General features: G+C 42.0%; 1 protein-coding gene across 1 annotated transcript in view; it reads left to right on the top strand.

The window, feature by feature from the left end:
• LOC138165280 (inaD-like protein) overlaps positions 1-26229 on the top strand; it is a 340313-nt gene that overhangs the window by 76800 nt on the left and 237284 nt on the right. Inside the window, exons 16-17 of the mRNA XM_069093439.1 lie at positions 793-954; positions 6406-6540. Of these exons, the coding sequence (XP_068949540.1) occupies positions 793-954; positions 6406-6540 (297 nt within the window). The remainder of the gene's footprint in view (positions 1-792; positions 955-6405; positions 6541-26229) is intronic.

Below are 26229 nucleotides of genomic sequence, written 5' to 3'. Positions count from 1 at the left end.
CCCCATTCAGTGATTTCACCTGTGAGATTCCTTCAAAGTTTTGCTCTCCCCTCCACATCAGGCCCCCCATTGTTTGCCCCCATGACTTCCTATGGTCATACACCATGATCAGTGCAATAGAGATCACACCTTTTGTACATTCTGGACCTGCAAATATCAGAAAAAATTGTGGCGTAATGTTAGACTTATCAGTTCTAATCTGTTGTATGATTAGTGGCTCTAGGTATCTACCAAGCTTAGAAACTGTATTTTTTGTATCCTATATATAATTGTAAAATGAATTATAGATACAAGGATGAGGTAGCAGAATTTGATCAGAATTATAACATCTCAGACTTGGAAGGGATTTGAGAATCCTTCTGGCCCGGTCCTGACTTGAATGAGGATTCCTCCTCCCAAGTACGTTATTCAGTTTAATCTTATTAGATCTGGCCTTGGGTTCTAGACTATTGAGATCTCTTTGATTCCTGACCATGAAATTGTCAACAGGCATCTTGCCATGTGAACAACTGAGTGGACATGGGGAGCCTGCCATCAATGTCTGATGAGAATTGCACCATTTATACATTCTGGGCAGTTAGTACATAGCTTTCAGTGGAGAGATTAGGCCTGATTTATGTTAACTTTAGGGGCTTGTTAACAGAAGCACTCAAGCTTTAGCAAAAATCATTTGATTAAATTAGAGCTTTTGCTATTGGGGTAAGAAAATTATTTTCTGTTTTATTTGTGTGTTTTTGTGTTAATGGCAGCATCTGCTCCTTTCAGTCTCTGACTCATCTATCTTCTCCATAGGTCAACGGTGTTCAGCTCTCTGGAAAGTCCCGCAGAGAGGCAGTGTCTTTTCTCAAAGAAGTGCCGCCCCCCTTCACTCTGGTCTGCTGCCGGCGGCTCTTTGATGATGACGCCTTTGGGGATGAGGCCAGTGTCACCGATATCGTCATCGATGAACCAAAGGTATTAAGGAAGTAGACCGTAGTGAAGGGAGGCAAGCCCATAGGATCCTTAAATTACTACTTCTTTTCTTTGTACAGTTCACTCTCTGTCCTGCTACTCCAGATTTACATCAAAGTAATAACTATGCGCTTTTATCTCAGGAACAAGGTAAATCAACAGGCGTTTGTTAAAGTGTTTATTATGTGCCAGCCATCGTGCTAAGCACTGAGGATACAAAGAAATCAACAAATGTTTATTAAGCACCTACTATGTGCCAGTCATGGTTCTAAACACTGGCATACAAAGAAAGTCAAGACCTTTTGCCATGCTCTAATAGTGGAGACAACATGCAAATAATCACGCCCAGACAAGCTACATAGAGCATAAATGGGAGATTTCTCTCAAAGGGAAGGCATTCCCATTAACGGAGATTGGAAGAGCCTTCCTGCAGAAGGTTGGCTTTTAGCATACACTGGAAGGGAGTCAGAGAAGCCAGGGAGTGTAGACAAGGAGGGAGAATTCTGGCATGAAATGGTCAGTGAAAATGCCCAGAGACAAAGGGTCTTAAGCTAGGCCCAGCATGGAGGCCAGGATCACTGAATTGTAGACTAGCTGGAGGTGAGTTAAGTGTTAGAAGAATGGAAAGTTAGAAAAGGAGCCAGGGTGGAGGACTTTCTGTTTGATCCCAGAGGCAGCAGGTCCCTGCCTGAGTCGACTAAATAGGGGCTGGGGACAGTAGACGCTTACTCCCAGTGACCTGTGGGACTTCCACCACTTGCCGCTGAATTCACTTTGACCAAGTTTAAGATGTTTTTCAAGAATCAGCAGGACATTATGGAGAGAGCCAGGCTCAGTCAGGAAGACTTGGCCTCAACTCTCTTGGCACCAAAGGGTTGTGTGACCCTGGACAAATCACTTAACCTTTTGTATCCCAGATAATTTCTAAAACTCTAAGTTGGACGTGAGTGTCCTATTTTCTCCCTTCAACCCTTAAAATGACAATATTGCTAGGTTATAAACACAGAAAGGACATTTCTTTCCTGGAGCCTTTGAAGTATGCCCATTGCAGACCAACTTGGAGTTGAACCTATAAAATATGATGAAGACCTTGGAGGTCCAAGAGAGCAGTGGCTTCTCTGTTGTCCCTCTTTCCCCACGCTCTCTGACACCACCCTCTATAGCCAGTATCCTTGTTTGTCCATGGTTGTTGCCACGTTGTCTTCCCCACTGGACTGTAAGGCCGTGAGAGTTCAGACCGATTTTGGGTTTTTTAGCCTCCCCAATGTTTAATACAGTAACCAACACACAGCTGGTGCTTAATCAATGTTTAGTGACTGACTCAGACTGTGTAAAGGGCGGCAGCATGGTATAAGGAGAAACCCAATAGCTATGGACCCAGGTGGACCTAGGTTCAAATTCCACCTCATAACACTCAGTACATACCTGATCTTTGGCAATGGAACTCAGTTCCCCCATTTTGAAAATGAGGGGTTTGAGAGTTCTACCATGCATGATCTCATATAATTTTAGCAGTTAAAATATTAAGTATATAGACAGAATTGTGACTTCTTCCTGCCAGGAGTCATCAGACCATAGGTTTAGAGCCCCAAAGGAATTCAGAGGTGACCTAGTCCCTCACCATGTTTTTACAGAGGAAAAAACTGAGTCCCATGGAGGTAGAGTGACTCCTCCAATGTCACACAGATAGTCAGTGGCATGGCTAGAGTTTAAGCCAACATCCCTAGACTATAAATCTTTTAAGTACTTTTTGTTAACACTTGATGTTTAAAAAAAGGTATCATTTCCAGTGGTCCCCACCCCTTATCAAATCAAACCATCCCTTATAACAATAAGATACAGCAAAACAAAAGACAATGAGGTCAGCTTTCTTTGAATATGCATGCCTCATTCTGCACCGATTGTCCACCACCTTTCTGCTTAGAGGTGAGTTTTCCTCTGCACCACACTCCCCCACCTTCATTTACCATCTATCTCCTTCCATGAGCTCTATGCTCCAGTCAAAGTTCCCTTGTCCGTGGCCTGGCCCCTTCCCCTCTCCTTCCTCCCCCGTGTCTTTGTTTATTTTATTCCTTAAGCTTGGAGCGTTCTCTTGTCCTCTTTGGTTCAGTTTTTGCCCATCTTTTCCCCAGTTCCAATGCCTCCTACTCCAGGAAGCTCTCTCTGATTCCTCCTGACTCCTTTTTCCTGAGACTTCCTATAGCATGTGGTTGTGTCTTTCTTGTATTTATCGAGGGTGAGACCCAATGTGCAGCACTCAGAGGGAGGAATCACGGGAGTAAGAACTGATTGTATATGGCAGGTGAAGATTCACCCAGCTACTATTTAGAGCAATTTAAATTTTGAGAAGCACAAAAACAATCTTAACATAATGATAGCTAGCGTTTGTAACTTTGTAGCCTCATTTGTTCCTTACTACAGCTCCGGGAGCTAGGTGCTATCAATATCCCCTTTTTATTGTTGAGGTAACCAAGGCCCTGAGATGTTAGGTAGCTTAAGGGTCACAGAGCTAGTAAGCGTCCTGGGTGAGATTCAGTCTTTCTGACTCCCCAGCACATTATCTATGAAATCTTACTTCCTCTCTCAATGATACAATTACAGATATGGAGGAATAGTTTGTGTTATAGTTGCCATGCACGCTTTATGTTCCCAGTCATGTGCTGCTTTCCACATAGTAGGTGCTTAATCCATTAGTAAGCCAGCATTTATTAAGGATCCACTAAGTGCCCTTATTAAAGGTACTGGTAGTGCCAAGACAGAAATGGCATAGCTTATGTCCTCAAGGAACCTCTGTCCTCTTGAGGGAGATGTTAGGGACATAAATTTGTATACAGAATCTATACAAAATGAATACACAGTAATTTTGGGGGAAGACAACAGCAGCAGTTTATTTAGTAATTATTGGGTTATCGATCATTTTCCTAATAATAATTATTCTGTTTCCTACCCATCTACTGTGCTGTGAACTCAGTAAAGGCAAGAATCCTGTGTTTCCCTAACTTTGCTTCTTCCCCCAGCACTGTGTTCTGGGCAAGTGAGTGATTAATAAATGTTTATAGACTTGAGTTGAATGAGCCATCCGGTAGTCAGCTCAGAGAGCTCAGCCGCTGGGGCCTTGTGACCCCTCTGAAATGAACTGCTTTGTGGCGACTTACCTGTGAAGGGTGAGAAAAATGCCTTTGACCTCATCTTCCATGGTGTGCAAATCACCAGCTCAGCTTGCTGCCGGTGCACTCCCCATCCATCATTCGTCCGCATCGTTGGTGAACAGGAGCTGGGAATTATGCTAAATTTCTGCCTGGCTGCCATTAGTTGATTGCTTTCTGTCTTATAACTGCACATTTATGCAGAATTGACAAAAGTAGAAATTTGGAAGAGCAGGGTGTGTGTGTGTGTGTGTGTGTGTGTGTGTGTGTGTGTGTGTGTGTGTGTGTGTGTGTGTGTGCGCGCGCACATGCATGTGTGCAAATATTCACATATGTTGATATCTGGCTACCTGGTTGGACGCTGGCACCTTCTACACTTTGTATGCCTTGAGAGTTCTATAATAAGCCTGTGTTTTGGGTGACTCTGCTTGATTTTTTTGAACTTCCTTTTCTTTGACTTCCATTTCTCCTGAGTCTCAGCACATTTCATTTCAGACCTGTCTGGCTAGCTAGTTTGTCCAAAATATGAATGTTCTTTGATTAATCAGTGAGCATATCAAGTATCTGCCTTCCAGAGCACATCCATCATGTCAGGCAGCCCTTCCACTTTCCCTCTGTTAGGGGAGGATAGGATCATTTCCTTTGGAATCTGCTCAGTTTTAGCTACTGGTATGAAATTGAAGGAAGGATTTGTTTGCAAAACTTCTATTCTCATAGCAAGATTTAAGTTCCACAATGTTTCCTTGAGTTCCTGCCTTTTTAATAATTTTTAGAAGCTAGAATGGGGGTGACTGGTCCTGCTTGCCCCTGCCCTGGGCTGAGCGTTGACCTCCAACATCTATCTGGGTATATACTTTCTCTGTCCGGACATATCTGGCTTCTCAGGTGATTCATTTGGGTTTTGATGACAGTTTTTTTCCCCTTCTTCCCTTGAATTATTTTTTTCCCCTCACTTTTTCTTCCATTTATCTTTTCAGAGAAGATACATTTTTATGCCATTAATGAAAACTCTACCCCAGTTTTCAAAACAGTTTTATTGTTGCTGTTTGGTTTTAATAACTACATTATGTTTAACAAGACAAAGCAGGCCTCCTTTAAACCCACTGCCCCTTGTATTTTTCTTTGTAAAAAAGAAAATAAAACAAATCCCAAGAACTTTCAAGTAAAAGAACTTAATTCCTGAATCCAAGGAAATATAGCACGTTCCACACCTGGAGTTCCCACCTTTCTGTGAATAGAAGGGAGCCATTTCCAGATCATTTTTCCACAACTGAGTGTTTGATACAGCTCATTATAGCTCAGTTCATTGTAATTCAATTTGTTGTTTCTCATGCTGGCCAAGTTTTCTCAAAAGTCAGTTCATCTTAGCTGTGTATTCATGAGAACAAGATAATGAAAAAAGAGAGAAGAAGGGCCAGGGAGGGTGGAGGTCAGCCCAACAGTGATATCCCAGCAGTTGTTTCTCTGTAGTTTGATGTAATGATTAAGAATTCTGGGGATGCTACATTATTCATCTTTTCTGATCTTCCATCTAAAGACATGACTTAAATGCTTATTTTTCTTTTTATGCTTCTGATGGGATGGCAGAGCTCTTGGAAGGACAGGAGGTCAGTGTTGCTCCTTTGATAAAGACACTCACCATACAAGACTCTAGATCAAGAAGATGTGTCCAAAATGCTTGCATTTTCATGTCGATTTGACTTTTCAGATTGGGTTGTAGTATGTTTTTTTAAAAAAGTCTTTTTTAAGTTCCTAAAGAATGTCCAAGGAAGCTGTGAGACTGCAGAATAATTAAAAATACCTCCTAATTACATAATATTATAATAAGGTATGCAAAGCACTTGATTTGCAGGATCTCCTTTGGTCTTCATAATAACCTTAAGCTCGGATGACCTTAGTTTGACAGATGAGGAAGCTGAGTCTGAGAGACATGGAATGCTTTGCCCAGGGTCATGGACCTCATTCGGTCTGAGGCAGCATCTGCATTTGAACTCAGATCTTCCTGGCTCTAAGTCCAGTGCTCCTCCATCAACTTTGTTATCCTACCATTCACTGTTTGCCAGCATTCCAAGGTCTCTGATACTGAATAACTCTTTTTTTTTTAAGCAGTTAGGGTTAAGTAACTTGCCCAAGGTTACATGGCCAGTTTTTTTGTATGGGTGTTAAGTATCTGAGGCCAGAAGCGATCCTGGGTCCTCCCAACTCTAGGGCCAGCACTCTTACTCACTGTGCCACCTAGCTGCCCCGACTCGTCGTCTTTTAAGACCTGAAAGGAGTGGGTCTGAAGTTTGCTGATTTTGTGTTTCAGATAGACCCCAATGAAGAAGTTCACGCTATTGATGATGAAGATGACGGGGAGTTGGCCCTCTGGTCGACTGAGGTGAAGAAAATTGAGTTAATTAAAGGTGTCGATGGCTTGGGATTCAGCATTTTGGACTATCAGGTCATTATCTCTATACTATTTTTTTGACTATTTTTTGTCACTGAATAGATCTTTATTCGATGTAGCTATTGATCAAGCATTCAGCTATATTAACCAAGAAAAGCAAGTTGCCATAAATACTGACTCATCATCTAATAGTCTACACACACACACACAAGTACAAATACACTCACATTCATACACAGTCACATACAACTTGCTGATAGAGAAAATCTCTTAGGTCCTTACTGAGAGATTAGGGAGATTCTTTTACCAATGTGTGTTCTGCGTTTTCTGAACTCAAGTTTGGTGAAATGACATTGTATATCTATGGTATCTTCTATACACAGTGGAAGGCGTTTGGACTGAAATTTCACTAGGACAACTCAGGTCTCCTTAGTTTTTACTTGGAAAGACATGGGATTCCATGATTGTTAACACTTTTTGTTAATACAGATAAGCTTTCGGAAAACCCAATAGATGCAAAGTGGCAAAGTTTTATAGTAGATTCCAGGGAGATGATAAATTTCCAAGGTATTCTTTGTTGAGCTTCCTTCTAACATGTGACTGACTCCTTTCATGAGGTAGGAACCAATATTTATTATATTTTGTTTTCCGATTTAAATCAGCATGTACCAGTAGAAGTAAACTCTTTGGTGGTTAGGGATGGTTTTCTATCAGTCAGTCAACAAAGCATATGTTAATCACTTAAGAAGTGTGAAGCAAGTAAGAGGCACAGAAAGACAAAACCCCGGCCCCTTTTCTCATATTCTAAAGTGGCAGACAACATTTAAATAACTTTATAGGGAAGATAGGGTAGATGGGAGGCAATACTGGTGATGGACAGCCTGCAGAAGGTGGGCTTTCTGCTAAGTCTTGAAGGAAGCCGGGAATGGAGGCGCAGAGCAAGAGCATTCCAGGCTTGGGGGGTCCAGCCAGCGAATAGGCACAGTCCGAAGATGGAAAGGCTTATGTTAGGAGTGCCTGGAAAGCCTGCGTCATTACCTTGGAGAGCATGTGAAAGCTGGTCAAGAGAAAGAATGCTGGAATGATAGGAAGGAGCTAGAGTCTAAAGGGCTTTAGAAGCCAAATAGAGGAGTTTATATTTGATCCTGCGGGAAATAGGGGGCTACTGTTTACTAAGTGTGTATGGCGGTGACCTGGTCAGCCCTGGGCACTGGGATGGACTGGAGTTGGGAGGGACTTAGGCTTCTTTGAGTATATTTCTTTCCTTTTAACCTCAGTGCGTGACACTTAGTAAGCTTTGTGGCTCAACATATGAGGAATCAGAACAGGAGCAAAAGCTATGGAGCCCCTAAAAAGCTGATGTCAGTGTACTCAGCGCTTTGCTCCCAAAAGGAATTAGAAAATAATGATCGTGGCTTACTCCGAAAGGCACAAAATAAGAAATGTGTGGTGAAAAAGACAACACGATTGACTGTTGTTGTAGATCTCATTTTCAAATCTGCTGTCTGGCACTGTTTGCTGAAGTTTGCTGAAGCTAAGATCCTGAATCTACCCAATTGGAGGAAAGGATAAAGTGGAGAATGAGATCCTAGAAGCAGATAGCACAAATCCAACTGATCACAGCCCCCATTGCTTCCAACTTCAGTGTCTCCCTATCACCTCCAGGAGAATTTTTCTGTAGAGATTTGGAGATTTATCCTGTAGATGAATGCTGTGTGGTTAAAGGAGGACATTTGCAACTGGGGGAAGGAGTCGACTTTCTTCACAGACTTGCAGTCAATAGAACCCACTGAATCACAAGGCAACCTATTCCAGTAAAGGACAGCATCAATTCTTTAGGATGCCTTTCCTTCCACGAAGCCTTAATTTATTTCTTTGCAAACCCTTCTGTCTACCCTGCATTTTTCTGTTGTGCTCAACAGAAATCTGCCATCTTCTACAAGGCAGCTTTTAAAATATTCAAAGACAGCTCCATGTCCATGTCTTCTGTTCTACACTCCAAACACCTCTTCAAATAAGCTATTAGTCTTCACAAACGGGAAATGAATAAAGGAATAGACATAGACCTGGCGTATGACCATTTTAGTGGAAACAACTTTTGTAAACTAATCAAGCTTAAAATCCACCTGAGCTGGAAAATACTTGATCTCCTCAGTAAGTCAGTGTCCCAATTTTGAGAACCAAGCAAAATGATAATCCCAACATGTTAGAATAGAGTTTGTTTTTCTTAGCATGGATGAAGACTTTATTTCTGTTGTGGAACCCAAAGAACACGCCATAATTAAGGGTGTGTGTGTGTGTGTGTGTGTGTGTGTGTGTGTGTGCCTCTGTAAATACCTTATTTCACTCCTCTAGCTTATTTAGGTTGGTGTGTTATGTGAAAGATGATGCAGAATATAGTCTGGTAGTATTTAGAGAATTGAAGGCATGGTTGCATTTGGAAAGAATGAGAAAGATCTTGGTAAGATGCCTCTTGCATTTTACCAGTCAATGGGCTCTGTTTAAATATCTGTGTTTGATTATCACAGGGAATTAAAACTCTTGGCAAGAATGCTTTTTTTCTATAATGTGCATATTTTAATATGCTAGTGCAGCCTTAGCTCACTGTGGTTTAATAAAGCAAAATGTACTCCCTTTCTAAGCACATAAAATGCCTACTGATGTAAAAATCAATTCTTTCCTCATAGAAGAAGACAATGAGGAACAGATGAAAAGACAAATACTTTGAGAACATTATGTAAGAACATAAAATCCCAAATTTTGCCGGTGCAATTTAAGACAACCAAAAATAGATTCTTAGTCATTTTTGCTGGCATGTTAGCTGGCATTGACAGCTGCCCCTCTCAGCCATTGGAATATTTTTTCACAGGGTTGTTAGGCAGATTGGCTTTTGAGTTGTTGATCCAAATTAATGATTGCTTTTCATAATTACTTCACTTTAGTCTAATCTCAATTTTTGAGTTTTCAGAATTGCTTCACACTAATTAGATCTCTAGAGGTAACATGAGCCAGCAAGATCTGGGTTCAAATCTTGTGTCTGACAGATATTGGCTATGTGACCCTGGGCAAGTCCCTTTACTTCTCCATGCTCTAGGCAACTCTGCAAGACTGCAAGTTACAGGGGAGCTACCGAGCTGCATTGGTGAAGGGAGTTTCCCATCGATGAAATCACAGATTCAGTCTCCCCCCCCCCAAAAAAAAAGAGAACTCAAGGGGTGAGTGAACCCATATTTTTATTCCTTGATTCCATTCCATCATGATTGGACTCTGCCAAGAGCCATCCCGACCCCCTTTCTCATCTTCCTTTGCAGCCAATGTCCCAGTATAAGAATCACAGCTCAGAAGAATAACCCAGAGCCCTGATGATGTTGTTGGTCATTAACAGGACAGAAAGCTGAAACTGATCTTAGTGTGGTCCCTTTCCAAGGCCAGGAGAGGCTTGGGTAGTTTAGGTTTTTGGTAGAGCAAGGTCCATTTGTGGAGAGAGGCCCCACGTCTCTGGCAAAATTGTTTAATTAAAAACTCCTGTCCCTGAATATGGCAGTTTGTTACAGGTTTATTCACTTCTAAAAGGATGAATTAAGCTTCCATTTAATTAATGTAACCTGTGTGATGGGCACTGTCCTTGGCAAAGGGAAGCACCAACCGACTTCTGCTCTCAAGTTTACGTTCTTCCAAGGGGATATGATGTGTAAACAGTTAAGTGAATAATAACTCCAACGGCCACAGTAACAACTATCATTTTGACAGCAAAGTACTGTCCCTATTGAACTGTACCATAGTCCTATGAGGTTGGTGCCCCATTTTTCTGATGTGGAAACCGAGGCTGAGAAAGGTTGGGATTTATCCAGTGTCAAACAAGTAAATTTCCAAGGCAGGATTCAAACTCACTATATGTTATATGGTATACCAAACTCATATTACTGACCCAATTTTACCAATAGGCATGCATATACACACACAGACACCTGTACACACCATAACAGCATATGCCTTTTCCTCAGAGATTTTATATATATATATATATATATGATTATATGTATTTATGTGCATATTTATTTGTGTGTGTACATAGGCATATGTGTGCACACCACACACATATACACACACACACACACACAGTAATTTCAACAGGGAAAGAGTTATAACCTCTGGGTCAGGGGATCAGGAGAGGACTCTTTTCAAAATTAATGGTGAGGTGCAAAATCTTTTATGCAAGTTGAGCTCTCTTTTCCGAATAGTAATTATTTATTAAGCTCCTACTATATGTCAGGCGTTGTCCAAGGTGCTAAAGACAAAACGAAGCAGTCTCTGATCTTGAAGAAGTTACGTTCTGTTGTGAAAAGTACCATGTACTTACACACACACACGTCTGTATAAAATCGAGATGCATTTTTATGGTGGAGCTATGGCCTACTGAAGGAAGGGGACCCAAAACTTTTTTGGAGATGTCCTCTGCAGTATCCAGTGACTTTTGAATCCAGAATTTCTTGCTTTTCTATAAAAGCTTCTTTGTCTTAACTTTCTCTCTTTCCTGTCACTGTTGGTACATAGGCATTCATTTCTCTGCAAATTTTCTAATTTTATTTTAAAAGGGAGTAGAATATTTCTTTGCAATGGAGCATTACTCGAAAATTATTTTTGAATACCCTTATTAGAAACTTGCTCTTTAGTTCTAAGGACTCAGATCATTTGCCTCTCCCCGACTCTGAAACTCCCTCTGTGGTGTGTACATCACGTTTTGGTTGTTTATCAGTAAAACGTGTGTCACTGTCACCTCCTGTGACATTTAGATGACAGGGTATCTCAATTTAAAGTTTGGTGTTGGGCAAGTTAATTAATTGGTTAGGTTATCACTTGCTGTAATTAGGCAATAAACACTAATGAGGGGAAATAACTTTTGCCAGGCTAGGTGAAGGTTTCAAACAGAGCCATGAAGGCCATTTCCTGCCCTGGAGCTCATCTTATCTCTGTTTTTACTATTTACCTATGGGATTCCATGAAAGCAGCTTCTCACCATCATCTGAGGCTCAGTAAGAGCGATGTTGTTGAAAAAGCTTGGCAACACAAAGGGGGTATTTAGGTACATGGGTAAGTGTAATGGGAATGTAAATTTTAAAGATCTTCCCTGCCCCTAGGCTAAAGTGCACCAGAAGCCTGGGAAGGGAGGCTTGTTTTTCAGTAGATACTTTTTGATTGGCCAGTGGGTCAATAAGGTTGTTACATTCTCTGAGTCAGGAGAAGGCTATATAAGCCCTGATGTGTAGCTTTGTTTTGGGACTCACTTTGAGAAGTGTTCTGTGATTTGATCTGAATTCTGGGAAGCCGTTGTTGAGAGTCCCCTGGCTTTGAAAAACCCAGAATGTGGAAACCCAGATGTTGACTGGGTATGGATGTAATGGTTGGACAGTTTGGAAATCTGTCTACTTGATGTTTCTGTCTTGATAATTATGCCTGTATACTTTGAGGTTCAGGGTGCTGACCTTTTCTCCTGAACAAGGTAAACGATATATGTCTGACTGATTAAAGTAAGCTTGTTAACCCATTTTGAGTTGCTTTCCTTTAACAAAGCAGATCCAAGAACCTGTGGTAGCTGCAAACCCTGAGGACGCTTGGGGTGCTTGCTGCTACAGTAAGGTATTAGAGGAATTAGCATTTGGGGATATTGATTTTAATAATGAAGCCTAGGGGCAGCTAGGTGGCACAGTGAATAGAGCACCAGCCCTGGAGTCAGGAGGACCTGAGTTCAAATCCGGCCTCAGACACTTAACATTTACTAGCCATGTGACCTTGGGCAAATCACTTAATCCCAATTGCCCTCCCTTCCTCCTTCCAAAAAGCAAAATAATAATAATAAAACTTAAATACTTTGGCCACATAATGAGAAGTTGGGACTCATTGGAAATGCTTCCAATGTTGGGAAAGATTGAAGAAGGGAGTGGCAGAAGATGAGACAGATGGATAGTGCCATGGAAGCAATGACCATAAGCTTGGACAGACTTCAGGAGATAGTAGAGGATAGAAGGGCCTGGCATGCGATGGTCCATGGGCTCACAAAAGGTCAGACACAACTAAACAGCTGAAAAATGACAACAGTACATTTTCATGAACCCCATTTTTTTCACTGTGGTTTCTTTCATCACTAAACTAGCAAGAACTGGCTCAAAAAGCTCAGCTAAAAATTGGGTCTAGTCTAGGGGTGCTTCACCTGGGGCCCCCCAAGGAATCCGTGGAATGATTTTAAGGGGTCTGTGAACTTGTTTCTAAAATACATTTGTAATCCTTGGTAACTTGTATTTTATTTTATGCATTTACAAACACGATCCTGGGTCCTTAGGTTTCAGCAGACTGCCAATGGGCTCAATGACATATAAAAATATTAAGAACTCCCCTGGCCTATTCTCATTGCACATAGGAAATACTGTAAGACTAGAAACCTCTGGCCATATATTCTTCAGGATGCTTTGCTGGTGTGTTATGCTTTAAAGAACCCCGGAGGATACTGTATAGGAGCTAGTATATGGAGAAAGGGAGGTTGGAACAATAACCTGGTGTAGAGGAAGTTCAGGCCATGTGCCTTGGGGTTGGACAGTGAGGTCTTGCCTCCTTCCTTGCTTGGCCTTGGGGCCCTGAGAATATGGGCATCTTCTGGCCCTGACAAGGTGACTCAACTTCTTTTCTTTCTCATCCCCCAAAGTGAGGTAATGTACTAATACTTGCATTGCTCAATTCACAGAAAATTTAAGACGATAATGGTTTGTAAACATTATGGAAGTCCAAGTTATTAATATTTGAAAATATGTTTGATTTGTGCTTTTTATTTTTGTTTTCTGTTATTCTTAGTCATGTCTGACTCTGTGACCCCATTTGGGCTTTTCTTGGCAAAGACACTGCAGTGGTTTGCCATTTTCTTCTCCAGCTCATTTTACAGTTGGGGAATCTGAAGCAAACAGAGTTAAGTGACTTGCTCAGGGTCACAAAGCTGGTAAATGTCTGAGGCCACCTTTGAACTTGGGAAGAGGAGTCCGACTCCAGGCTTGGCGCCCTATGCCCTATGGCGCCACCTAACGTCTGTGCCTTTTGTTTTTATATCCTAGTTATTTCCATGTTTATAGATCTTTTTCTCCCCTGAGCATTGAACTCTCTTTTCTAATAAAGAAAAACAATTAGCAGAAAACACAGCCAGTTAGGTGAGTCCATCCGCTGGTGCATTCTCCTTTCTGCTAAGAGATTTTGTTATCTTCTGTCTGGGACCAGGAATGATCAATACAAACACTGTAAGGTGGTGTGTTATTAAGTTTTTTGCTTTCATTTATTCTGGAGTTGCTGTGCACCTTCTCTTGGTGCTAAAGGAACAATAATGAATTCTGACCTTCAGCCTCCTCACTCCACATTGCTTCCATTTGCACAGGTTTGCCTGTATTCCTCTGAACTCCTCGGATTTGCTGTTTGTCAGCTGTTAGTGAAATTAAATGTTAAAATTATTTAAGGAAATAGCAGTCAGAATGGATTGCATGTGAATCATCTCCTGTGGACTCTGCATTCCCTCTGTGTCTGGGCTGCCTGCTTGCTGAGGGTGTTCATGAAATGAACTGACCCTTGCCCTTCTCAGGTCTTTCCAGGATCAAATCTGAGGGCCACCTATGGTGCCTGTGACCTGCCAGTGTATGCTTACCTATTTTCTACTTTACAGAAGTCTCATTTGAAAGGTCAGACCTAAACCCAGACAATACTGCATTGCAGTGATTATGGCGGTTTTGCTGTTCATTTAAGCACTGTGATAAGCAAATCTGCAGAAGAGTATCCTTGGGTGTGGACTGCTAGATGGGGACTCCAGTCCTGTATGTTTTCATTAGAAGTGGGGGTAACTATTTCTGTTCCTTCTGGACCACAATAGATTGACTTAGTTGAATTGGGCCGAACATTTGTGAGGATGGTTGAGCCTCCTGGACTGTGCTGGCAGGTCATGGTTGCCAGCACATGGCTTTTTGAAGGTAGATTCCTGACTTGGAGTCCCATCTATCACTTTCCTCCTATATGACATTGGGTAAGCCTTTAATCTGTCAAGGCCTCAGTTTACTTAATAGTAAAATGGTGGGGAATGCTATTCTTTGTGGTCCATTCTAGTGCTAAATCCTATGATCTTATGCTCTTAGAAGAACAAATAACCTTTTATATTAGTCAGACCATCTAATGGCTAGAGCACTGGACTTGGGGATAGGAAGACCTGATTTCAAATCCTTCCTCAGATACTTCATTGGTGTGTGACCTTGGACAAGTCACTTACGATCTCTGAGAAGTGGGGATGATAATCACACCACCTTCCTCAGAGAGTTGTAGTTGATTGGTCAGAAAACATTTACTAGGCACTAGAGATAAAAAAAAAAGACCCCTGCCCTCAAGGAGCTCACAGTCTAATGGGGAGACAACTCACAGACACCTATCTACAGACAAGCTATAGACAGGTGAAATTGGAAATAATCGACTGAAGAAGAGAAGAGAATGAAGGGGTTTTAACTGGACTTGAAGGAAGTCAGGTAGGTCAGCAAGCTAAGGGAGATGAGGGAGAGTCCTCTGGGCATGGGGAGAAAATGAGTGAACCATCCAGCATTGGATGATGGAAGGTCTTGTGTGAGGAGCATCCAGGAGGTCCCAGGATTACAGAGTAGGGTGTAAGGCACAGGAAGATTAGAAAGGTTGGATCAGGAGCAGGTCATGAAGAGCTTTGATTTCAAAACAATCCATGGGGAGCCACTGGAATACGCTATGATGGGCTGATGTGGTCAGATCTGTGCCTTAAGAAAATCACTTGGCAGCTGAGAGGTGGGGGGACAAGAGCAGGGAGAATTTTGTAGCGATGATCAAAGGATGCAATGTGTGTGGAACACTTGGCAGTTCTTAAAGCATCCTATAAACACGATTTGTTATTGCACTTGTAACATTGTAGCCGGTACCCAGCCTCAGACTAGTGTCTGTCGTTTGCTTGTGGCTCTCTTAGACTCGTAGTTTTTATAAACAAGAATATCCGAAATCTCCCGGCGATGCTGTTCCTGTGTGAATGGGCAGTCTGGGCTGGTGCAGGCACTAGGCATGTTTCTCTGCCTTTGGAATTTCTCTGAGTGTCATCCTCATAAAAATCCTGAAGCTTCCAGTAGCCATTAATGCATTGATATTATCTGTGACATTTTTATAACTGCTAAAGACAAAATTGTTACTTAATATAAAGTTGATGACATTTTTTTTTCTAGCTGGCTTCTGCCTGTGCTCATACAATTGACAACAGTCATCTGTTCAAGGAAGAAATTCCTTTGCCTTAATTATAGTTTTTGTTATCGATGTTGCAGAAAAACACCTGAACCCAGGTGAAATTTCAAACATATATTCATTGTTAATAAGCACTATTAAGTAATGAAGGATAAGTATCTTATTTCAGAGTACAGACTTCCCCATGAGGAAACTTGCTTTGCTCGTGGAGGCTGGCACCTTCTTTGTGATGTGAAATTGCTAGAGTTGCTTCCACCCCAGGCAGAGTCAGTGACTTGCCCAACATCACACAGCCAGTGGTCCAGTCCGACATGAACCCTTGCCTTCTTGGCTTCAAGGCCATCCTGCTATTCACTGCCTCTATGAAAATGAGGCAGTTGGGAAAAATAAGCATGGCTACCTAATTTATGAATTGTCTGTTTAGTTATTTAGACCACAATTAACCCTTCGGCAAGAATAATTAGCCTTTAGCAAGAATAATTCATTTAAATAACAAGCTATCAGGAAAGACCTTTTCTCCCTTCAGCCTGCTTCTCCCCAAGGCTCCCCCTTTTCCTTCCCTAAGTGACCTCCCTCATAAGGGTGCAATGCTATTTGGAGGCTTGGAATGGTGTTGGATAGTCCATCTCTTCCTGTCCTCTCCCCCTCCACGGCTCCCAGAGTCCCTTCCCTCTGGAGTCTTGTTCCCTGAGAACTTTGCCTGAGGCCGATTCCTCTAGGGGACTTATATAATTTATCTTCAGATCTGATGGACTCCTTTCTGTTGCTTTACTCACTCTACATTTAACTGGCATTCATTAGTCCCCTACTAGGCTCTTGGCACTGAAAGGCTGGGAGATTACAAATGGAAAATATAGCAGATGCTTGCCCTCAGGGTGCTTACTTTCTGTTGGTCTTGGCTGTGGAGTCTAAGAGGCTGCTGCCGGAAGTGATGGTTCAGCTGAGCTTTGAAGAAAGCTTGGGATTCTTTGAGGCTGAGGTGAGGAGGGAGGGCATTTTTGGCTTGAGGAGCAATCAGTGAAGAAACAGAGATAGGAGATGAAATACTGGCAGAGACTATGTTAGATAGTTTGGCAGAATTGTAGAGGGAGGAAGCTCAAGTAAATGTAGGCAGATTGGTCCTAGATTTTAAAAGGCCTTAAATGCCCCATGAGAAGTAAAAGAAACTTCAGCAGAGGCACCATGTGGTGCCACTTAAACTTGGGTCTTTTTGTGCCTTCCCTGCGTTCCAGTATTGCTGGTTACAATTCTGACAGTTTTAAGGTTCATCAATGAATCCACAGATACATATTAATATCTGCAGTACTGGGGATACATGAAAAGAATGAAACGATCCCTACTTTTAACATTCATCTCTCCCAGCTCGCCTTTTCTGCACCATCTCCTTTCCTTTCCTCTCTTCTTTCCCCTTCCTCTCATCCCTTTCCCCCTTTGTTTTCCCGGCTCTTTCTTCATCTAGCCTCCCCCTCTCCTCTTGGCCCTTTCCTCCTGATTCTTTCCTCCCCCCCCCCCTTCTCAGATCTGAGACACCTCAATTTCCCCAGTTTCTCATCAGTAGCTTTCTTATTACTCTTTATGCGACAGTGTTATTAGGAATCCTTTCTTCCGTCATTACTTCTTTGTGATCTCCCCCAATTCTAGTAAGATCTGTTGCATGCGGAATAAATGAATGGATAAATGGATGAATACATTCCATAAGTATTTGGGTGGGTGGTTAGGGTGGGTGGCTCCCTATTGGTCTCTTCTATGTCAGCCCTTATTTGGGATTCCTCCCAATCCATAGCCAAAGACCTGAGTCCTTAGACATTATTCTCGCTCTCCACTGATGCAATAAAATTTAGGTATTTCTAAAGAATAATTAGTACTGTGTGCTTGTGGTATTGCCAAAGAGCTAGTATTGATGGTTTCAGAAACAAACATTCAGGAAAAGAAGCATCCCAAGTTAATGAATCATTTGTCCTTACTTATATTCAATGTTTGAGCAATACTGGACTTTGGCCCTAGGCATCAGATAATTTTCAGTTCAAAACATAACAGTGGAAATGGGCCCAGCAGACCCCTGGGTATTTTTCCCTTTTTTGACCCTGAAAATTTAACTCTAGTGTATCTGCTTAGTGGAGGACATTATGTACCCCATGCCCCACCCCTGCCTAATTTAACTAAGGCTCTGGTAAGATTCCTCCCTAAAATTGGCCAGAGACAACACCATTGTCTGGCCCACATTTAACTCCTTTCCAGGTTTGTAGGACCTCCCTGACCCTGTTCCCTCCTAGTTTTGGCCTGCAGGAACCCAAGGTCATACCAGTGCCATGATGAGACATCAGAGGAGGATTATTATTTGTGTAATTAATTCATAAGTAACTCAAATTTGTACTGAGTTAGGCGCTGTAGGGGACAGTATATTGGATGTAGAGTCAGGAAGACGAGTTCAAAGTCTGCCTCAAGCACTTACTGCCACCTAGTTTTTTTCTGCCTTAGTTTGCTCATCTGTAAAATGGGCACAATAATTGTAGCTATCCATCTCCTGAAGTAATTGAGGCTCAGAAAGCTTGTGACTTGTTCGTGGTTACAAAGTTCATGAAAAAGCAAGGATCTTTATCTCATCCTCATGATTCCAGATCCATGATTCTTTTCTTTGCAGTGGTTTTTAAAAATCTATAATTTAAATTTGTAATTTCCAATAGCATGGCATAGTTGATAAGAGTTTTAGATTTAAAATGAGTAAGATCAAGGTTTGAATCCTGCCTCAGACATTTCTGAGCTGTGCAATACTGGGAAACTGGCTTTATTTCTCCGCAAATGATTTAGGCTACATGCCCTCCTTCAAGCTGTCTATCTGTGGTCCTGCAATACTGAGAAACAGTAAGAAATAGTTCTTTATTTCCCTCTGTTCACATGCTCCTTGGGAGGTAGCTTGCAAGTGTGGACACTGTGGTGTATTTAGATTCCGAGGACCCTTGCTCCTACTTGCTGTGTGGCATTGGGTCAGGGACTTTAAATGTCTTAGCATCAATTTCCAAATCTAAAACGAGGAGCTAGGATTAGATGGCTTAGAACTCCTTTGCTGCTCCAAATCTCTGTTCCCGTGACCTAATGATCTTGTGTTGATTTCATCTGTGTGCATTTCATTCTCTTTCCTTGTGCTCTCAAATAGAATGCAGCTAGGTGGCAGAATGCAGAGTCAGGAAGACCCAAATTCAAATCTAGCCTTTGACACTAAGTAGCTATGTTATTTAAGCTCACTCTGCCTCAGTTTAACTTGTCTGTAAAACAGGGATAATAGCTCCTACCTGCCAGGGTTGTGGTTAGGACAAAGTTAGGTAGTATTTTTAAAGCCCTGTGCAATCTTTAAAGCATTATATCAATGCTGTCATTGTTATTGATCTTTTGAGGAGAGAAGCTGGTTTCCTTGTGGCATTGTATTCCCCAAAGCTCACAAAAGGGGCCTAATAAATGCTTCTACAATTGATTGATTGAATCTCTTAACAATGTGTGTTTTCTGAGAATGTCCTGAGTCTATTTTTTCAATCAAACAACCAAGTTGTAGAAACAGAGATAATAAAGTCGGATGGATTCTGTTATCTCAGATGGAGTGACTTAGTCAGCCCTACTTCCTCCTCTATTTTCTATCAGGAGGGCTTGGTGAAGGTCTTCTTGTACTTTGATAATGGAGGTTGAACTGATTTCATTCCACGATATTTCCCTCAAAGTTAAAAGACTTTGTGCTTCTGCAAATGCTGTTGGGTGATTCACGTCTTGTAGTGGGTGATGCCACCATTGTGACTGTGCTTTATTTGGCTTGAAAGCTCCGAGGATGATTAATTGGGTTCACTATAGTTCTTCCTAGGGTGAATTATAGAATTATGTATCATTTTATCCAACAGGTCAGAAAGATTCCTACCCATGATCAGGTTGACTCTAGGGATGGTTGGACATCTCGGTTGCAGGAACTCTACCCTGATGAAGCAGCAAGACTTTGGGCATGTACTGTGACCTCTCCAGACCTCCTATTCTTCATCTTTAAATGGAAGGCTTGGAATAGATGGCCAATGAGGTTTTATGATCTCTGTCTGTGTCTGTGGCAGAAGAATTAGAAGATCATAGATTAAGGACGAGGAGTGACCTCAGAGGCCTCCTTGTATAGATTAGGAAATGGAATCTCAGAGAAATTAAATGACTTGTCATCCACAGTCACATAGAGAGACTAATCCTTGAAGTAAAAAATATTATGAGTCATAAATACTTTCTAATTTTATTTTGCAGTTTTCTGTGAATTCACATGAATGCCCTACTCCAGTGGCTTCTGCTCTGTGCAGTGGATGGCATTTGATTTCAACATAGCAAATAGTCATTCATTGTCAACTATGTATATAATATTTCAATAACTTAGAATTTCTTTGCTGTCTTATTGATGTACAACTCATTTCTTCTTTATTTAGTAGAATATATGAGACTTATGGCCAAAATATTCATGACTCCATGGCCAATCTGGTGGTCTGCCTTCCCTACTTTATCTTGACTGGTTATCAGAGGAGATAAATATTCTACCCCCAGCCCTACTTGCAAATTCTTTCCAACTGGGTGGGGCCAGAGCTCATGGTCCATTTTCCAAGTCTTAATGCCACAATTAAGCATGACAATAAGAATTTAGTGAAGGTGATAATGTTGTTTGTGTTATGTCTCTGACCCGAAAGAACTGTTAGGGAACCCCTGACTTGTTTCTTTCTACTTCTCTTCAAAATGTAATGCTCATGTAATTGCTGACCAGAGTTATTCATAAATCAGTTAAGCAAAAGCATTTATTAAGTCCCTACTATTTACCAATCATTCTAGTAAAGATAAAGACAAAAATGAAATAGTCACTCCCCATAAGGAGCTTAGGGTCAATCAAGATAAAATAAATCTTGTGTGTGTGTGTGTATAAAAATATAGGAAAGCTTTCAGCTTAACTGCTAGGTTCCAAATGTAGACTTTGTTTGTTACCATTATCCACTGATGTAGGTTAGATTTGTTATTTTAATCATTAGCTTTGATGATAAATACCTCAGTAGAAGCATGTCATAAAATCCTAGGATCATAGATTTGGAGCTGGAAAGGGTTTGACATGCAAGCAAGTCCAACCCCTTCATTTTACAGATGAGAAAACTGAGGCACAGGGTGGTGCAGTGATTGGGGAAGAGCCAGGATATCACCACAGACCCTCTGTCTCTAAGAACTCCTGCCCTCTTTCCATTGGACTATGGTGCATTTGTACATGTTGTTCTTTGAAATGAGCAGTTCCGATGATGCTGATGATAACAATAATAGCATTTGAATATCAGTTTAGCACACTAGTTTTATTTATCCACATTAATTCACAAGAACCTGTCAAGTGAAATAAGTGTTACAGTTATCCTTATCTTACAGATGAGGAAACTCCCTGGCCAAGGAACTACATCACTAGGGTTGGAGGTAGGATTTGAATCTGGGTCTTCCTGATTTCAAATCCAACAGTCAATCAGCTAGTATTTTTAAGGTACCTACTATGTTCCAAACATTGTGCTAAAAGATATGACGCAAAGAAAGACAAAGACAGTCCCTGCTCCCAAGGAACTCACAATATAATGGGGGAGACAACAAGCCAGCAGCTGTGCATAACCAGAGTCTAAATTAGAATAAACTGGAGGAACCCAACAGAAGAAAGACTCTCTCTTCTTGATGCCATGTTCTCCAAGTGCTGAAAGGCCCAAGTTACTGGGGAGTGATTGAGTGTTCCCAAGGCTCCTCTCGATTCAGCCCCCAGCCTTAACCACACTTTTCAGTATTTCTCAGTCATCCCTCTTTGTCGCATGCAAATGGTGGGAGAATAAACCTAAAGGAATTTGAGTTTATCAGATGAATGATAGTTAATTAACTCTCCTAAGCCCTTAATTGACATTGTGCTCCATTCTGGGCACCATATTGTTAAGTAGGAATTTTAATGGCGGACCCAGGAGTGGGACTTGTGTGGGCTGGAAGGTTGCATGTAATACAGGGGAGAGAAAGCTAAAAAAGGGAGAATGGAGCCTCATCATGGAAGGCCCTGGACACCCAGCTAATGGAGTTTGGTCTCTACTCAGTTCATATAAACCAGTTTTAGCATGATAGACTTAGGTTGACTATAAGGGGGAAGAGCCTTACTTCCAGTATCCCAAATTGGAATGGGTGCACAAGGTAGTGGGCTCTCCATCACTGGCCATGGAGAGGCCTCTTCTCAGCTGTCCTCCATGGATTCTTTTTCAAATACTGGCTGGATGTGAGAGCTTCTGAGGTCCCTTTTAGCCCCATGTGAGTTTGGCTTTATTTTATCCTAGATTTAAAATAAACACCCCAAAGCGATACAACACAGCCCCCTGGTATTCATAGAAATAATTTGGTGCAGCCAGTTCTCATTTCCTTCTGGGCTGCAAGTTTCTTGAGGGCAGGGACCTAATTCCATGTTTTGCCCATAGAAGGCATTTTCTAAATATTGCATGAATTTGAGTTAGAAGCAAGGATTGACATTTGAATTGTCATTGTTGCTGCTACCATTGATGATCAGGATAGTGATACTGATGGAGAGCTGATAGCCTCCCTCAGATTCGGGAAGCCCAGTTTTTGGAGGGGGGAGGTCAGGGTAATTGGGATTATGTGACTTGCCCAAGGTCACATGACTACCAAGTGTGTCAAGTGTATGAGGCCAGATTTGAACTCACATCCCTCTGACTCCAGGGCCAGTGCTCTATTCATGTGCCACCTAGCCACGCCCCCCCCCCAATTTTTTAAAAAGGTAATTTAAATGTCTCTTTAAGGTTTGGAAAGCACCTGACACCCCTCATTTTATTTCTAAATCACAATAACTGTCTAAGGAGGTACTGCAAATATTAATTTATTATTCCCCCATCTCTTCCACTTACCTATACCCTCCACCTCCTTACACCCTCCACCTCCCTACCCCCTCCACCCCCAAATTACAGATGAGGAAACAGGCTGAGACCTTTGTCTATAGTTATCAATGGTGAGATTTCGGGCCAGATCTTCCTAACTTTGTATAGCCCTCTGTCCACTCCAACCCCTCTGCTTCTTACCCCAGCAATCTCTTGCCCAGGGATTAAGAAAGAGTACAGTCTCAGATACTTGTAGAGTTTTTGGTTTGTAAAAGCATCAAAGTATCCACTGTAATCCACTGTTTTTACTATTGCTGCTCTGATTCCCAAGGCATCTTCCTGGGCTGTTTCCCGTGGTCTGCCTTTCCAGTTCACCTCTTTGGTGCCTGATTCACCTTAGGGGGATTAGATTATGGCTGCAGAAAGCTGACCAGTCAGTAGTTTGCTGAAGTATGAAAGGACATCAGCATCCATATTCATCAAAGAGTAACCTATAGCTTTGTGTTGAGTCAGCCACGGAGATGCTTTTAAAAGGCATTTGTCTGGAGCTGAACCTTCACTTCACCCCAGAAGTATTGATAAAGGCTGTTTTTCTGCCCATCTTCGTATCTCATCCACATTTATTTTCACAAACATCAAAGTACTGTAAGCTTTGACACCAACTGTGCTCAAGACTTCTTTTCACAGAGGATTTGCTTCCTTTTTGCTCTATGGGAACCTTCCATGTCCTTTAAATCATTTTAAGCTGCTTCATTTGGGGGAGAAAAAAAAGTCTTAATAGTGTAGTCCTGGGGTCGATGGAATGTGGCTACCGGGGGAAATTCTCTCATAGCTTAAAGCAGGCTTTTCAGTGGGGCAGTCCCGGGTGACTGAAGGGAGCACACTCCTGGTGTGTGGAGTTTGTGTGTCCCCAGGATGAGGACTGACTTCCAGAAACTTCCCTGCAGCCAGACTAAAGGCACCAGGAGACAAGCAGCCACTTACTAAGAGATCAAAGGGCCTCTGTGTGGGTCAGCTGGGAGTCCCAATAGTACACATCAAAAGCCTCCCCTTAGCGGGAGGGGGGGCCAGCAGAGAGCTCGGCATAGCAGGAGGCCTCTGAGATCTGAAGTCAGGGCTGCTGTTGAACTTGGGGGGACGTTTGTGACTCCTCTAGAATATGAATTTAGGAGGAAAATCCCATTGTATCCAAAGGGAGAAAAGAGAAGCAGACAGGCGGCCAAGGCTTGCCAAGGTCGCTGGCAGTTTCTCAGGAGGGGACTGGCGGCCTTTCAGGCCAGTGTGTTCTCTGAGCTGTCCCCAGATCCTTCTGGGGAGGATGGCAGAGGACAGAGAGCCAGCAGATGCCCTGTGTGCTACACCTGTTGGACTCCTTCCTTCAGCTGCATTTTAGAAACAATTCAAATATTGGAAAATGTGGGGCTGTAGTTTTGAAATGACAATAACACTTGAAGTGATTTCATCTATGTCGATCAGTCGTTCACAATAACTGTGTGTAAAGGCAGAAAACATGTTCCCTGCCCACTAGAAGCTCGCAGTCCCATGACTTTATTTAAATAACTAAAAATTACTTTATTTAAATTCCTCCAAGGATACAAAGACACCGATGAAACAGCCCCTTCTCTCAAGGAACTTCCATTCTGCAGAGCCAGGGTCCATAGTGAATTACAAAAAATATTCTGACAGCTGCCTTTCAGTCTCCTCTGTATTTTATTTTATTCATTGACAAAGATAATTTTGTGAAGGAATCCTAGGCTTCCCCAGAGTGCCCAAGGCACCCAGGACACAAAGAGTTCCTGAACCTTTTTCTGGAGGTAGTGTGCTCTATTGGAGGGAGTCCGCTGGACCGGTCTGAGCCTTGGGATGTGGCCCAATTCTGCTGGGACTTCACTGTTTCTTTGATGAGTCAGATTTTTGTCTCAGAATTTCAGTTTCCTCATCTGTAAAATGAAAACATGGGACTAAGTGACCTCCAAGGGCCTTTCATTCTCTAGATTAATGATCCTACAGGACCATCTGGTGTAACAGAGTGGGGACTCCCCTGCGACGGGGGGGAGAAAAGATGTAAATAAATAGATTTATTTTAAAATTACGTGGGAGTTTGGGGAGGAAGGGCAGGTGCTAGTAGCTGGGATATCAGGAAAGGACTCCTGAAGATGGTGTTTGAGGCAAGTTCTGAAATCACTTAGGAATTCTCATAGCAGAGGTGAGGAAGGAAAGCTATGGAGTGGAGCAGGTGTATGGAGTATCCAGAAGGCCAGCTGCCTGGACCAGAGTGTGTGAAAAGGGGTAATGCAGGATAAGGTCACTGAGTCACGCGGCAAAGGGCTTTGGGCTTGACCAATGAAGACCATAGCTCCGTTCCTTCTGGGGATGATGGGGGAGAGGAGGTTTGTATAGTGTCACAGCCAATAAATGGCTGTCACTTGATTTCCCCCCATCCCGACCCCTTTTTCCTATCTCCAGTATTTAACACAGTATCAGGAACATAGACCACCAACCTTTTGGTGATGAGCTGCTCCCATTTACAAGGCATCATATTGTTCATGAATCACTTCAATGGGAAAGTAGCATGGAACACTGGAGAGAGAGGTGGTCTCAAGGTTCAATCCTGCCTCCAGCTCAGACTGGTTGGGTGACTCTGGGCACCCGTCAGCCACCAGTTGCTAGAAGGAGTTTCCTTGTCCAGAAATTCCCCATACCATTGAAAGCCTGGACACAGTCTCAATCCCTGTGACTTTAGGCAAGCTGTTTGTTTTTTCTCTGCCTCCTTCCTCATCCTTAAAATGGGAATAATACTAACCTCTAATGTACAGAATTGCTATAAATCTCTGATAAAATAATCGATGTCTAGTCCTTTAGAAGCCTTAAAGCACATAGTGAATGAAAGCTTTTTTAAAATTTAATTTATTTTTAGTTTTCAACATTTACTTCCATAAATTTTAAATTTTTCCCCCTTCCCTCTCCCTTCCCTCTCCCTCCCCAAGACAGCCTGCAGTCTGATATAAGCTTTACCTAGACATTTCTATTAAGTATATTTTTACATTAGTCATGTTGTATAGAAGAATTATAACGAATGGGAGAAAGCATGAAAAAGAAAAAACCAAAATGAAACAAAACAAAAAAAGAAAACAGTCTGCTTCGCTCTGCATTCAGACTCCACAGTTCTTTCTCTGGATGTGGATGGCATTTTCCATCATGAGTCTTTTGGAAATGTTTTAGGTCCTTGCATTGCTGAGAAGGGCTGTCTATCAAAATCAGTCATTGCACACTATGACTGTTAGTATGTACAATGTTCTCCTGGTTCTGCTCACTTCACTCAGCATCAGTTCATATAAATCTTTCTAGGTTTTTCTGAAGTCCGCCTGTTCATTTCTTATAGCACAATAGTAAATGAAAGCTTTTAGCTATGGAATCTTCTGAGGGAGATCATGTAGATTTTATTGTCCCTATTTTATGACTGAAGACACTGAGGCCCATCAAGTTGTCTAGTGAAGTACTTGGGGCTTAATTGCGCATACCCAAGTTCTCTGATACCCCTGGTCTGGAACTTTTTTCATTCTGATATATGGAGGGAACTGAAACATTTTAAGTT

This window comes from Petaurus breviceps, unplaced genomic scaffold, assembly GCF_028583685.1.
Source record: "Petaurus breviceps papuanus isolate PSGF00001 unplaced genomic scaffold, PetGlider_PUasm1.0 208, whole genome shotgun sequence".
NCBI classification, from domain to species: Eukaryota; Metazoa; Chordata; class Mammalia; order Diprotodontia; family Petauridae; genus Petaurus; species Petaurus breviceps.
Note: the sequence above shows the minus strand (reverse complement) of the source record. Positions and strands in the feature narration are given on the sequence as shown.